This window comes from Trachymyrmex septentrionalis, unplaced genomic scaffold (genome assembly GCF_001594115.1).
Source record: "Trachymyrmex septentrionalis isolate Tsep2-gDNA-1 unplaced genomic scaffold, Tsep1.0 scaffold60, whole genome shotgun sequence".
Lineage (NCBI taxonomy): Eukaryota > Metazoa > Arthropoda > Insecta > Hymenoptera > Formicidae > Trachymyrmex > Trachymyrmex septentrionalis.
In genome coordinates, this window is record NW_017305779.1 from 4,201,046 (window position 1) to 4,215,028 (window position 13,983).

At 25.4% G+C, this 13,983-nt stretch overlaps 1 protein-coding gene across 1 annotated transcript in view; it reads left to right on the forward strand.

The window, feature by feature from the left end:
- The first annotated feature begins 8,051 nt into the window (after positions 1–8,051).
- LOC108752455 overlaps positions 8,052–13,983 on the forward strand; it is a 7,551-nt gene continuing 1,619 nt past the window's right edge. The window contains exons 1-5 of the mRNA XM_018493277.1: positions 8,052–8,263; positions 10,438–10,633; positions 11,619–11,850; positions 12,546–12,702; positions 13,357–13,497. Coding sequence (XP_018348779.1) covers positions 8,176–8,263; positions 10,438–10,633; positions 11,619–11,850; positions 12,546–12,702; positions 13,357–13,497 — 814 coding nt within the window. The 5' untranslated portion in view covers positions 8,052–8,175. The remainder of the gene's footprint in view (positions 8,264–10,437; positions 10,634–11,618; positions 11,851–12,545; positions 12,703–13,356; positions 13,498–13,983) is intronic.

Here is a 13,983-nt window from a genome sequence, read left to right on the forward strand (position 1 = left end):
ACACACACACACACACACACACACACACAAATTGAGAAAAGTTATCTGAGTTAGAATGTAATATTTATATCAGATTTTATTGTAAAATGAATAAATAATTGTTTCTTCTTTAATCGAGTGTTCCATAAAGAATTAAAAATCTGTTTTCTAATTGAATTTTTAATTAAAATTAAATTAAATAGTAATCAAATATTAAATTTAAAAAAAAAGTTAAAGCAATATATAAAAAAATAAGCTCCCAAAAAATAAATCATAAATTTAAAAATAAAAGATTACACGTACAAAAATATATAAAATCAATATAAAATAATTAATATAAACAAAAATAATGAAGACTAAAAAATTAAAACAGAATAAAAAATCTTTTAAATAAGAATTTTATAAACAATTAGTACAATTAAAACTGATATTAAAATATAATTACAGAAGAGCTTTTTTCAACAAAAAACCAATTCATTTCTAATCTTTTATATAAATGGACAAAAAAACAAGTCTTTTTACAATAAAAAAATTTTGTAATAGAAATTTCTATTCGATAATTCGATAATTTAATAATCTTGGAACTTGATTGCTGTAAACTACTGTACATATATCGCAGTTAACAGTTAAAGAAAAATATTGCTCGCGTGAGAGGAAAATATTGCGAAAACTTACAGCAAGATATTAATGTGCAATAATGGTCACTGAAGTGCTTTCCACCATATCGAAATTCTTCTTTATTATTTCATGATTGTTATCGATATTGGTAACATTCTGCTTTTATTTTGATAAAAGTATCGAGTTTTAAAGAGAACAAATGATCAAATATTATAATGAAAAAGCAAGCAGGTTAAAAAAGATTTTTTTTAAATATAAATTGGTTTATTTTTACATGGAAATTTTAAGATTTTTAAAATATAATTTCAAATTTGTATATGAAAAGATTTTATATTTAGTAAGGGGGGAAAGAAAAGATTGCGGGCTTTATTAAATTAAGATTGAGAAGCTCCTATTAGTCCCTCCTATTAATCCCGCTTTATGATAAACAAGAAATATACCTAAGCAAATTATGATATACCATAATTCTACGCTATCCGCAAGGAGGAACGGTAAGTATAAATATGACAAAAGAAAAGAAAAACAAATTCCTATAGGTTAATCGAAATAAAAAAAAAAGATAAAAAACAATCAGTAAAAAATAAAAAAGATAAGTTGCTAATAAAAGATAAGCTGCTAATAAGGTTCGTAACAAACACAAATTTTATTAAATTCGTATTTTTAAGAATTAAAAAATTGGAAAAGTATCACTTTATATTTTTTTCTACAAAATTTGTCAATTATTCTGCGAAATAACGAAGTTATTAACAGAGTTAAACTTAGCTCTTGATAGGTACTCTTAAGTAGCTCGCAGAAGTAATTAGTGTTATATTACAGAGAGGATGAATATCGGCCACCTCTTTGTAAGCTTATCAGCGCGACGAGGCCCTGATACGTCAGTCATTAATAGGGATGTGCTAGATATTCGAATTCGCTGATAACTTTCCATTTCATGAAGATAGAGCGGATTAAATTAAATTCACCAAATTCAAATTACACACAAGAAAGGAAGCCTTTAATAGAAATTTAATAAAAATAGATCCATAGATTAAAATGAAATATAAAACCTAACAAAGAGCTGTGTGTAAATTTATTATAAAAGTCATAAATGATACACATATAAATTATATATATAGCTTTTAATACATAATAATTACAAAAACTTATAAATAATGCATGTATAAGTACTACGTAAAAATATAAATACTGAATAAAAAATAATGAAGAAGTGTGGAAGCTGTTTCTTCAATATTCTTTAATTGACTTAAAAATATTAATTACGTTAAAAAAATCAAAGATAATCAAGGAATAATTATGATTTGTAGTCAAACTGATGATTATTTTTTCGTGACACCCTCCATACATGTAGCGTTTTATAACCTTAATGTTCGCGGCTACGTTGCGGCAGATGGGGCCATCCACGCTATGTAAGCCCGCTCTGTCCGTCGTATCCAGTCAATTGTCCCAATTCCCGGGCGGAAATCGATAACGATGCCCACAAAATTTATTTGCAAATTCGCACGCTACCATCACAGTCGTGAAAGTGAGCCATTGTGTCTCGCGCTTCGATGAAATTCCGAAGCTGTCGGAACTGAAACGACCGAACTTGCGGCGGCTACCATTAACGAGCGGAATCTGTCAAATGTGCTGATGATCCGGTTTCTGGTGACTTCTTACAGCTTATGATAAAACTCGGCTCTATTATAATTTTATATAAAGAATATAAACAAATTTTCATTTTTCTGTTAGTTATTATCAACAGAAATAAAAAAACAAATTCTTTGAATTAAAATGTATAACTTTATGTCACAATGCAAGAGATACAATTAATAGTAATGTTAACGTATCGCGTTTGTCAACGATAGTAATGGATGAGACAGTGGTTGATTTGCGAAATCGATATGATTTCAATATTTATCGGTCGTGTAAAGGCCACTTTTATACACGTCAAGGCTGGTCGTGTATCTATGACCGACTTAATATCTCACCACATCTCCACTAACGTGACAAAATATCCGCGGTCCACATCAAATACATAGCTTTATAGCGATAAAGCCAACGTTATTTTAATATCAATAATGAACAAAAGTTTTCGAAGAATTATAAAGTTCTTATAAAATTATTATTATAGAGGAAGGTCAGAAATTATTATGTTGAATTTGTGCCTGAAATATAAAAGTACAAAAGATGAAATGATAATTTAATAATGACAGCGTGAGATCAAAAATGTTATTTGCGCAAAAGCCTGTATTATTAGCTTACTATATTCAACGTAAACTTATTATGAAATTCCAGCAATAAATAATTATAACTTCTTTGTGGTGCAGCAATAAATTATTTCCTATTAGGTATTCATAAATAAAATTAAATTAATCTACACAAACTTTGCGTTTTAAAAATATTATGAAACATTATCCAAGTCAAAGATTAAAAAATAATAGATTTAAAAATAAAGAAAAATATTCTACAAGAAAAACAAATAAATATATTTGCGCATTACGTTACCGAGCTTTTTCGAAAGAAAAAAAGACAGAAAAAATTAGTATTACACTTACTCCTTGAAAAAATAGATTTTTTAAGAAAATAAAAAATGTTTGATATATGAAGATGTGACATTAATTATGAAAAATATTTAAAAAAAATAAAAAACCTATAAAAGATCCAATAAAATATAAATAAGAATTACAATAAAAAACAAAAAAAATATATATAAAGAAATATAAATAAAGAAAAATTGCGTAATATTAGATTCAAGAACTTTTTAGGCAGTCAATTGGAGCAAATGATGTTGCAGATGTATTCTTACTTCATAAACAGTAAGGCGACAGAATGCATAATTCCCAAAAGATTAAACGTGACTTGGATGCAGCAGTACTTCTCCTTGCATCTATTACAACTCACATTTTTTTAATCTAACGTGACTGTTATGGCAATGAGATAAGATGCATTCTTTATATACGAATTTTCTTCGTATACTTATAAGAATTTATATATATTTATATAAGATCCTGTAAAAACTCCCTTATTCCGTATTGTTTTTTGTCAGAAATTTTATTAAAAGCATTAAAATCAATAATTATAATATATTATCTTAATATATAAAAAAATATTAATCTTTAATAATAAATAAAATTTCATGTCTTTGACGTGATATCTGCTAAAAATTTATTTTTAATGAATACATCATTAACAGACATAAAATTGTACATTATAAGTAATTTTTATCATGCTTGTGTAGAATACATATGTATTTTTTAATAATGCAGAGTAAATAAGTCGTATATCTTCGTAAATCTTTACCGAAATAAAGTTTGCCATGTCAATATCAATATGCATTAATGAAGTCAATTTTGCGAGCAGGCCCTTCAACCTTTAAAAAGCTCACGAACAGCACTGAAAGCCAGCAGAGAAAGCAGTTTCGCATGCACACGCTTAATCTGTATAAGGAATCGACCCCTTCCGTCCTACCTTCTTCATCAACTCAAGGTTACACATACGAACCTCGAAAGGTTCTTCGTCTCAGAAAGAACTTCTTCGAGCTCGGGTTTTCGAGATTCGCCTATCCGATATTTCAAGTCCTTCAATCGATCGCTCTTACTGCCCCTTTCATTTCACTCCTTTCCGCTAATATTCTATACCTATAATATCATTCACATTATTTAGATGGCACACAATGGTTAATCCAGTTGGTAGAAAACCGCGTCATGGAAATTAGTTAAAACCGCTGTAGTATTATCTCTTTTTCTTTTTATACGAAAGCATTTATCAAGCTTCTCCCCTGATGAGCTGAGACTTAGTCGACATTAGTCTTTAAGAAGGATATTCTATCTCGTCATCAAACGATAATCAGAAAACCGAAAGAAGAACGTGGCTAGCGAATCAATTAAATTCGAAGAAATCGCTTTCCGCGATTATGAATTAATTATCATTTCAGAAATGACAAACTCTTTTATATATATTAACAAGAATAAGAATCAATTATCTTATAATCTGTTCCTATATATATATATCAAAAAACGATGCATATATTTTTCTTTTTTTAAGTTATTCTTGAGCTAAATAATTTAAAAGTATTTCATATGTACACAAATGATAAAAGAATTTAATAAAAAAATATATTTCACTTAATTCAGTTGTTATATCATTTCATTATTTAAATTAACAAATTAAAAGATATTTTTTAAGTTTATTTTGTTAATGTGATCATTAAACATTAAATAATTTATTAATTAAATTTTTACTTAATTGAAACATATGACGTCAGGTTTTAACTGTGGTATTTCGGGATTGTGAAAAAGAGAAGAAAAAAATATTAACGAACCAGATATGAAACGAAACTCCAGCATCGAACAGGCCATCAATCATTTCTCCGGTTTCCAATTTTTCTCCCAATCGCGCTGCAGCGACCTACCGAAATTTTTCATGCTATCTACATGTTGTGATAACGTATTGCAAATATGTAATGTAAATTCTTCAAATCGGACGTGTCGAAAGTTTTCCGTTTAATATTTCGATACGTTTTTCATGAATAACGGTATCTACAAAAAAAAACGTATAAATTTAAGAATTCCATAAATATAGTTATTTTTGTATTCAATATTCAAAAATGTAAAGTAAAAAAATTACATTTAGAAAATTAGCATTTATACATACATATTTTATATATCATAAATAAAACGATATGCAATAATTTTTATAAAAATATATCTGCAAATATATATTTTTTATCAAGATAAAGTTGTTTTAAACCTTCAAATAAAACTACTTTACACCTTCATGAAATCTACAAAATTCAATTTCTTATAATCCGTTAAGAAATTATTGATTTAAAATTAGAAAAAAAGAAAATCTTATCCCACTTATTTAAGTTTAAATTCTTCTCCCTCAAGTTAGTAATTTGAATAACAAACTAAAATTCAATCATATTTCGTTACACATTATTAATAGATAAAAGTAAACGCATTGTATACATTAAATTGAGAAAATCTTGCTTTCATCTATATAAATATTTGTATAAATAATAGATATAATCATAAAACTATAATTTTTCCAATACATTATTCACATTTTTGTATTTATGGTTCAGCGACAGTCGGTAACGGATATCATTCGAAGATACGTAGAAATCAACGCGCTTTCTTTCAGACTTTAGACCAATAGATACCGCTAATCAGTATGAGTTACTAACGGTAAGTCAGAAAATATTACGTTATAAATTTTCAACGTTGATAACGTGATTGACAAAAAAAATTTTGAAAATTCATAACTAATCTTATAAAATATCATAAATATAATAATTTAGTATAGAATTTACGCATAACAAAATTAAAGTAAAATAAGACAAAGTTATAAAAACATTTTTTACTTTGAAAGGGCATCCACTTTTTTCTAAAAAAATCACTAATCAAAAACTGTAACAACCAGTCTCGGTCTCCCCTTAGAATATACTTATTCAATCGCGCTAAGAATAATACACAAATGATGATTATAACTTCAGTTAAGTGATTTGACTACAATGCACAGGAAATGGGAATAATTAAGCTGTGCAATCTATTATTGTTTTTGCTGGAAATACTAGTTAACTTAATTAGCATATATGTTAGCATTGAGCGTAAAAATAAGTTATTTAATTTTAAATGAAGCTGTGACAATTAACCCCGTATTTTAGATTGATTGTCACACGTTCCAGAATTGATAGTAACATATTTGTTATGGACAACACATATAAAAAATACAATTTTTATTTTAATATTAGTTATGTATTTTGAGAAATAATAGTAATTATATGATATTAATTTGAATAAAATAGTTTATTTTAATCATAAAATACTTAATTTGTTTTAGTATCGTAGTTTTTATATTAAAACCATCAATCTATCCTACATAGCCATTTTTAATAAATAAGATTGCATTCACAAACTTTGGGGAAATTAGGATAATGATTAATTAATTGTAGTACAGATCTTTTAAGATATGTCATTCTATGAATGCAGGAATATCGCGATTAATAATGCCAAAAACTTGTCAGACAACAAAATAGGTGATAAGAAAAATTTACTCCAATTTTATTTTCTTAAAAATTTATTTTCTTAAAAATTTCATTAAAATTTACTACCAACTTTATTTTCTTAAAAATTGTTATAAATAATATATACAATGCTTATGAAGCAAATCATTTTACACAACAAATTAATATAATATCAGTAATCTAAGTAAAAAGAAAAGATTTTTTTGTCACATCCTGTTTGAGTTATAAGCATTTTGACGATCAACCCCGTGACAACTAGCCTCAGTCTGCCCTACTTTGGCTGACACACATTTTTTTGTTAATGAATCAATCAGCATACTCATGTTTTAGTGTTTAAAGTATTAAATACGTTTATTTTGCGTACACAAATAATTTTATTCTGTCAAATATCTGTAATAATCATGTATTAAAACTCTTTTCACAAATTTAATATATCACACATATAATGTATATTACATATATTATAAAAAATTAATAAATTTAAAAAAATGTGATCACATATATGGAATATATCTGTAATCAAAGAGCATGTAATATATATGTACATTTTTTTTTCATACAATTTAAAGTAACAAAAATTAAAATCATAAATTTAACCTCTTGCAAATAATAATAAACTTATATAAAAAATTACATTTTAATAACTCAATATCATCATATATGTGCGCCATCATAAAATCATTTAAATCAATAAAAATAAGCATTAAAATGATCATATATGAGATGTATACTATATGCATTTTACATAATCAAGATCTGTTCTACATTAATACTATTACGGATCAAGGTTGTAATATGTAGAAACATAATATAAAAAAATTGTAAGCTTTATGCACGTGACAAGGATTACTACATTGTTAATTGCAAAAAATACGCTCTGAGTTTAACATAAAATTTCCATTCTTTCGCGTAATTTCTTTTCTGCTTTTAGTTATTTATGCAAATTCTTCTTTTACAAACATTCAAAATTTAAGAGTTTCATAATTTAAAAGAACAATATTTCTAATAATTTTTCAACAAATCTAGTAACTCTAATGATTTTGAAACAATCTTATTGATACTAACAATTCTAATTATCTCCATTAATTTTAATAAATTTTGATTAATTTATAATGAGATATTTTATATTTTCACTTGTTCTATTTACAGAGTATTTATAGAGGATGTTAAGAAAATTGATAAATTATATATTATATTATTTAATAAGTATTTATGCAAAAATGTGTAAAGAACAGTTGCAAGAAAGAGAGAAAGTTGAAGGAAAAGAAATTTTTCAGTTATTTGTTCTCTCTCTCTCTCTCTCTCTCTCTCTCTCTCTCTCTCTCTCTCTCTTGCGCGCACGAGTGTATACATTTTTGTAAGTGATAATTCATTACAACATCGCAATCCAATGGCAGTACAAGTAAAAGTAGGGGCATTCCCACTATTCACATACAGCTGCGACTATCTCTTTCGCGAATTTACTCGAGAGAGACTTCATGTTACTTCAGTTTGTTCAAAGTCGTGAGTGACGGCAGAGTACTGTGAGACGACAATTCTCTTTCGTCAAATTCAGTGGAGCATTTGCAATCATGGACAAATCCATAGAAAACTTCTCCGTCCATGCGGATGTTAGCTGCGACCCAAATTATGTGCCTTCCGCTATCGAACTCGTAGAAAGTGAGTCTTGACAACATCCGTATAACGATGCAGTAAATTCCGCTGATGCTGTAAATAAAGCTTAAATAAAATTGGGATATTTTTTTCAAATTATCTTATACTTCGAAAAATGTATTAATTTTATCTACATATATTGTTTAAATTTTATATAATATTTATGTTTCTTGTATGAATATTATACAGATGTTTATCTTGACACAATATTTTTATAATCAAAAGAACATAAACGATCTTTGATACTTCCTAATTTTTTCTTCTAAATCTAGAAATATTTCTGATATGATAACTCGTATATAAATAAAATAGAAAATACATAGTTAGGTGGAATAATCAATATTCTTAAACTAAGAAAGAAAAACTTTCCATCATAAAATTAATAATTTCAATGTAATAATAATTTCTTATTAATAATATTTAGCAGATAATTATAATTGATTATGTATCACTGCAATAATTATGTAATAAAACAATTAATGGCTTATTAAATTAAAAAATTATAATTTCAAAGGTAGTATAAGAATAAAGCAAATCAATTAAATAATATAAATAGTTCTGCATTATTAAAGTAAGAGAAATTTTCTATCTTCTAAATGCTTTTATGATAATTATATTAATTTATCATTAAACAAGTACATATATATATGTACACGTTGTGATGACACAATTAATTTTGTTATCGATTTCCTTATTTAAAAAATATCATTTGTAATTTATTTGCGTTGTACTAAATATTGAAGATTCAAACTCGGTCAAGATATCATTGTGGATATAATGATAGTAGAAAGTGAGTTACGTATATCTAAAGCAGGTATTCTGAATTGGTGCAACAGAAATCGCGTAATAGAAATACATTTAAGAAGGTATTAAGTGCCTCTCTTGCTTCGAAATTTCGAGTAAAATAATTCTCATATAATAAGAATGCAATATTTTAGTGCATATATTTTGTGTTTACGTACAGAAATTTATGAATTTGTATTGTAGTTGTTCTTTTTTACAAAAAAAATTTATCACGATGCATATAATGTAGGTATATTTGCGTTGAGCGATGTAAACGCATCGGTGAAAGTTGGACTCAAGTTTGCTTGATACATGAGACCTTATTCGTGCATCCTAAAAAATTCTCGGATTTAAAGCTTGTTATTTTTAAGCACATACATAAATTATCTCATCGGAAATATTTCTAGATTTAGAAAAAAATATAGGAAGCATCAAAGATCTTTTATGTTCTTTTTGGTTATAAAAATATTCAAGATAAACAACAAATAAATTTTCATTTATATAAAAATTTTTTATTTCAGCATAAAAAATATTGTAAATGATATAATATGCCAAATTATTTTTAGACATCTTTCAACATTCCTGAAATAATTTCCTTTAGATAATTGTTTTTCTGGTATAAATTCTTAGACTTCTTTGACTATTTTGTTTTTTTAATATAATACATCTTAATCTACTGTAAATAATTGTTTCTTGGTATCTTATACAATTGGTATCTTATACAATTTTTTTCAGATAGATGATAATACTAAAAAAATTAATGTGTTATTGAAATTGATAATGTAAATTAAAATGAGAAATGTATCGACTTTAAAATGTTATGTAATAAACTGTTCTCAATCTACAATAAGTTATATATATTTGTACAGCGTTTTGACTCACATTGGCTTTCTAATTCAATGTTAATAAAATCTTAATTACGTTAGAATTTTATTTTTATTAGCTTCATCATCAATGTTTATTGATAAAATAAATTAAAAATAACGATAATGACTTTTAATACGTTGAAAGAATGTATTATCAAGTACAATAATTTATAAAGAAATTATATACTGACGTTAGAATATTTTATATCTAACATATCTTAATATTCAAAATGTTTATTTTTATTCTCAACAAAAATCAAAATTAAAAAGAATAATTTTATCATAATTGAAAAATATATTAGTTTCATTATAAATTTTATAAATATTATGTATTCGTAGACATATTAATTTATAAATAAAATATAAATTAAGAGCGATAACCATTTCAAACTATTGTTTATTTTAAAAATAAAAATAGAAAAAAGAAACTAAATTAAATAAAAAAAATAAAAAAAGAAACAATTGTTCTTATAAAATTTTATTAAAAATTTTTATTAATTATTAATTTTTAAAATTGTTGTCTTTTTGCAGGTTTAAATACATTGGGTACTGTACTATTAAGCGTCGGTTCAATCATTTTGATCCTCACAATATACTTCTTTGCCAGTGCTTGTCGCAATATCCTCTCTCAAAAAGATTCGGAATTTTATAAAATAAATGCCATTATAATCTTATCGGTTTATCCTATCACAAGCGTTTGCAGCCTCATGACGATTGCAATACCAAGGTAAAAAGTAAAGGCCTATTGCGACTATTTAATGATATCGAAATAATGAGAGAAACTTGCCAGTTAAGTGTAAAATAAGAACATAAGCATTGTGTCGCTTCTATTTTCACTTCATGCATTAAATTTGTCTTAAGACTCTCTATATATAATAAGAATAACACGCTTATATATTAAAATTTAATATTTATTTTAAAATATTTTATTAGTAATTTATACACATATATATAAAAATTATTACCATACAAAATATTTTATCATAAAATTTAATGTATAAGCTTGTTATTCTCCGTAATAAAATAAAAATTCTTAGAAAAATATTTTCTTAACACATAATTAAAAATAAAAAAGTAAAATTTAAGGAATTTTAATATCTAAATAAATATATATTTGAGTAAATATTTGAATATAAATAACTTTAAAATATTACTTTATAATATTTAAATAAATAACTCTTTCTCTTTTTACAAAAATTATTCTATACAAATGATATTTTAAGAAATATGAAAAAAAGGAATATACAATAGAATGAACACAATACATATTAGAATATACTTACATTACCAATTTGATGCATCACTATTTCATATTATCTGATAGCTGTGTGTGAATAATGATTACATTGTTAAAAAATATCTTTTGAAATAAAATGTTTATAATCCTCTATGTTTCATACATTAAATATTGATTTAATGACTCGCTTAAAAAGTTATCACTTGCATAGTTGCATAAGAGTTTTATTCAAATCTCCTTTTGCCTGCACTTCCATCAATTTATATTATGTATATTATTAGATAATAATATCCTATGTTGTGTTTACAATTAATTATAAGATTGAAAAAACCAATAAAAGTAGATTTTATTAATGTTTCTAAATTTTATTATTTACAAAAATTTCAATTTGTCGATAATGATAATTTCCCCAGAATTATCTACACTCGTTTAGCAAAACTTGTTGGAGAAATGACGTTTGTTTGATTTTCGACAGAGGCCAGTTACTATCGGAGGCTGTAACTCAAATTTTCTTAATGATTTCGCTGTATCGACTCTATCTTCTCCTGCTGGATGTCGGTCGCCGGAAGATCAGCGAGACGCCAACGTTGATGTTACGAGTCGGGCCCTGTTGCTGCTGGTCCTGTCTGCCCTTTCCAAACCTTCAAATGACCGACGCTAATTTGTCTTGGATAGGAATTCTGGCCCTACAGCTTCCTATCGCCCAGGTAAAAAAAGATCTCCCTCCCCCTCCTGTTCACGCTTCGATTATCACTTTCCTCACGCTAAATAACTATTATATCTAATTCCATGCAAGTTGATTAAAATTTATAATTAGAACTTATAAGAAGCGATTGTTGTCTATCATACAAAATTAATTTAAATTTTTACAATGTAGAGAACAATTAAAATATAGCCATATTTATGGTATTTACTTCTTTGACTGCATAATTATAAAACTAATTATACTAATTTAATCTTTCTTTGCTTTAAAACTTCTGCTATCATTTCAAAGCAAATACAACTTCTGATATAGTGGAATAGATTGATTTTCTTAGTTTAATTATCTCTCTTTTAATCTACTTTTAGAGTATTTATAATTTTTTTAAATAGGATTTTTGTAATAGAATTTTTAATAGAAAAATTGAGACTTTTCTTTTATACAAAAAAATCTCCATCATATAATATGTATTTCAAAAAGTAATAATAAATCAAATAAATATTTCTCTATATAAATTATTTTTAAAAAAAATAAATATTTTCCAAAAAAAATATTCTAAAATTAAATAAAATATTTTGCAGAATTTTAAATAACAAATACTCAATAAATATTAAAATATTGTTATTTAAAAGATGAATGGGATTGATTAAAAAATATATAAAAATCTTTGAAAATTTAATATAAGAAGAATTACATTTTCAGAGTTTTGTATATTTCATATTGCTCTACTTGGAAACTGAAGATCCAATGCTTGCCACGCAATACGTTATGTTTCTTCAGCCAGTCGTGGTTATCAGCATACTTCTAGGGATATATAGTTTAACTGTCACCACAAAGACTTTGCACACAGCAGTTCCAGGTAATGAGTGTGATTATTTATTAAATGTTTCTTTGCCAAACATTTTATAGAAGATTTATTTACAGTATATTAGCCTTCTTCAATATGTATGGCTTTCTATATATAATATGTATGATTAATTAGAATTTTATTTTTTTCTTATAAAAATTGCTTATAATGTCAAAAATGTAAGAATATTCGCATATTAATGGAACAAAATTTTTTATTTATTACAATGCAATTATTTTATTTATTGCAATATATTTATTGTAATGGAAAAATGTTTAAACTCTGAGAGAAAATTCTTTTATATATTTCATTCCTAGTTTTTATATTTTATAATAATTTAAATTTTATTTTAACTTTACATTACATGTATTAGATGTGATACTTTTAATTCAATTTCACTTTTACGCGGTGATGAGTTCAATTAGTATTAATTCTTTTTAACTTTCTACACATCTTAATCACAATTTGTGTACCTCTGTCGAGAGAAATTTATTACTTTGTAAGTCCAATATTTATAAGTCAAACAATAATTTTACTAGAATGATCATATGAATATTATAGGAAATAATTTTTCCTATAGGAGAAATCCATACATATGTTGCTGCTGTTCATATGATATTAATAAAAATAAAAGTTTCTAATCGATATTATTTGTTTTCGTTTCAGAGATTAAATTACATTATAAAACACTGGTGTTACAATTAGTACTGTTGTTCTCGAAACTGCAGACAGGTATTATTAAAGCCTTACCCACCGTAGGCGTATTTCCGTGCAATCCTCCTCTCACTCCAGCAATTTACGCCAACGGTAATATAAATATTGCTATATTTTGCTTGCAAATTCATTTCCGTTCATTTTTTATGTATTTTCACTTTATCTAAAGTCAACGAAGACTGATTAAAAATTATAAATATTGCAAACTTTCAAAATTGAGAGATAATTTTGCTATTACATTATTATTAAAAATATCTATATGATAAAATAGATACTGTAAATGTTGTCCAATTTATTTACTTATATTTAATTACTTATTTATTTATTTATTTGATTTACTTATACAGTATCATAATAAATAACTGTTCTAAAATTTTTATAAAATCTTATAAAGTGCAAATAAAATAATGTTTCTAAACATATATTTATTTACGATAATAAATGATTTATTAAGATCATAATATGAATACAACAAGTAAGAATATTAAAGCTTATAACAGTCAAAGCTGGATCTTTAATGCTTTATTAAATAATTCAATGTGAATTATATATATATATATATATATATATATATATATA